Source organism: Colletes gigas, unplaced genomic scaffold (genome assembly GCF_013123115.1).
Source record: "Colletes gigas isolate AHSC1104 unplaced genomic scaffold, ASM1312311v1 Colletes_gigas_Sc00054, whole genome shotgun sequence".
In the NCBI taxonomy this organism is placed as follows: Eukaryota; Metazoa; Arthropoda; class Insecta; order Hymenoptera; family Colletidae; genus Colletes; species Colletes gigas.
In genome coordinates, this window is record NW_025106683.1 from 105,444 (window position 1) to 107,799 (window position 2,356).

The following is a 2,356-nucleotide window of genomic DNA, read 5'->3' on the forward strand; positions in this document are numbered from 1 at the left end:
GACATATATAACCGCGATAGTGCAATTCTCTCGCGAGAAAGCGCTCGAGAAGCTTCGCCACCTGGCGGTAACATCGCAGTACTGCTACGGGCGAAGTATCGTGCGGGCCGAATATGCGCATGCGCGCGCAAGTAGACCTAACCCAGACCTAACCCAAATAATCTAACCCAGACCTAACCCAGACATAACCCAGACCTAACCCAGACATAACCCAGACCTAACCAGACCTAACCCAGACCTAACCCAGACCTAACCCAGACCTAACCCAGACCTAACCCGGACAGTTTTTTTTTTTTGTACGTGGGGAAATCCTCAGGGACACCCCGTGGCCCTAAGTAGGGGGGGCCTCGGGGTAGTGCCGGACTCTTACCGGCTAAAACCCCACGGTGACCGTCCTCCGGCGCTGCGGCGAGGGACCGGGAACTCTAGTGAGACATCACAGAGTCCCCCGCCTTGCCTTGCCTGTCGAGGCTCATCCCGGGGGGAAGGACGACATGTCCTTCCCCCCCTGATTTCTCCGCCACGGACGCCAGGTCACCCGACGCCCGCAGCCCCGGGGCTGCCTTCGGTGCTCGGGCCCCTTGCACCGAGCACCTGCAACCCCCAGGGGCGGCCTGCCAATCTCCTGACCACCGACGTGGTGGTCGGAGGAGAGTGCTGGCGGGCCGCCCCACTTCTGGAGGTCCCACTAGACCTCAAGGGCGTCGGAGGGGGCCAGGAGGCGAAGGATGCCTCGCTCTGGCCCCTCTCCGAGCCCTCCCTCTCCGAGCGGGATGCGCGGTCCGCTCGCGCTCCCGCTCGGCGGCCTCCTTCTGTGACATAACAACTTCACAGAAGGAGGCCACCACTTGCCAGGTTTTCTCGCTGGCCACCATCTTTCCCACTATGGTAGCCAGCGAGAGATTTCTTCCCACTTCCTGCTCCAGAACACGGCGCTCATCTACCCACGCTGGGCAGACTTCCAGCGTGTGCTGCGCCGTGTCCTGGGGTCCTCCACAATGGTGGCACACCGCCGTCGCCTCCTTCCCGATTCGACACAGGTACTCATCAAAGCAACCATGCCCGGTGAGTACCTGTGTCATCCTGTAGGACAGCCTACCCGGTTTATCCTGCCACTCTTGCCAATGTGGCAGGACTGCACCAACGGACCGTTGCGTGGCTCCAGCCGGAATCATTTGCTGGAACCACATAAATACAACGGTCCGTTGGGCATGGCGCCTCGTCTCCTCGACCGCTTGCCTCCTTTCCTCTGGCGGTCTCACCCCAGACCTAACCCAGACCTAACCCAGGTTAAACACGGAGATATAATTCTCGATCGCATATGAACATATATGGAATGAGTTAGAAAGAAGGATCCGAAAACATAGTATATACTAAATGTGTTAAAGACAGAAATTAGTACTGTCGATGGATCTTCTCCGACGAGAAAGACTAGAGGTGGCCGAACACCCTGTATATTTATTTATGATTTAAGATCTATGCTATATAACACGACAATAGTGTTTTGAAGCCATAAGTAATACAGGCTGATACGAATGAATAAAATTTAGATGATGGTTATGTTATTTCAGACAGATATGAGTTATAAATAGCCAAGGAGTATATACCTTACTAGCATGCCCCGTCACGGCTTCGCCCGACCTTGTGCAAAAGCAATTTATGACCAGACGATCGTCCTGACATATATAACCGCGATAGTGCAATTCTCTCGCGAGAAAGCGCTCGAGAAGCTTCGCCACCTGGCGGTAACATCGCAGTACTGCTACGGGCGAGGTATCGCGCGGGCCGAATACGCGCATGCGCGCACAAGTAGACTGTCGTATACAGGGGTCACGTGGTCTGCCAAACAGTCGTACACATGAAATCTTTGCATATAAATTACATGTTAATAACGCGCTTCTGAGACATGCTACATAGCCTATGTCCGTCTTAGAGTATGCAGGAATAACGTGTCAAAATTTGAGGAAGATCGGTTCGATAGGTCTTGAGTTTTGCGCGAACATAAAAATCGGCTCTCTCTTTATATAATAGTATAGATACCCGCGGCGAGGATTCAGTTCTCTTCTGGCTGCTCTTTTTCCATCGACCCCTTTGGAAAATCGCTTTTCCTTTTTATCGAGAGCACTACGGCGTACCTTTTGTCTGGAAATAATTATCCTTTTCGACGGTAATTGCTCTGGAATTGTTGCATCTCGTTAGTTGCACGGTATCGGTCGTTCGGTGCTCCTGGTTGAATTGTTTCTTGACTGTCTCGATGTAAAGGACAAACTCTTTTTGTAGTACCGGGTTCATGAATAAATTCCTTCCTGATTTCAGTTACCAACTTGTGAATGAACGTCGATTCTTGTCGGAACGA

General features: G+C 52.6%; 1 protein-coding gene across 1 annotated transcript; it reads right to left on the reverse strand.

The window, feature by feature from the left end:
- Nucleotides 1-695: 695 nt before the first annotated feature.
- LOC122403463 lies at nt 696-1,175 on the reverse strand. The gene has a single exon (XM_043406990.1). The coding sequence runs from the start codon at nt 1,173-1,175 to the stop codon at nt 696-698; it is 480 nt and encodes a 159-aa protein (XP_043262925.1).
- Nucleotides 1,176-2,356: the final 1,181 nt, after the last annotated feature.

What these genes read in the sequence shown, in the direction of transcription:
- LOC122403463 (XM_043406990.1), bottom strand. Translation starts at nt 1,175, where the DNA reads ATGATTCCGGCTGGAGCCACGCAACGGTCCGTTGGTGCAGTCCTGCCA.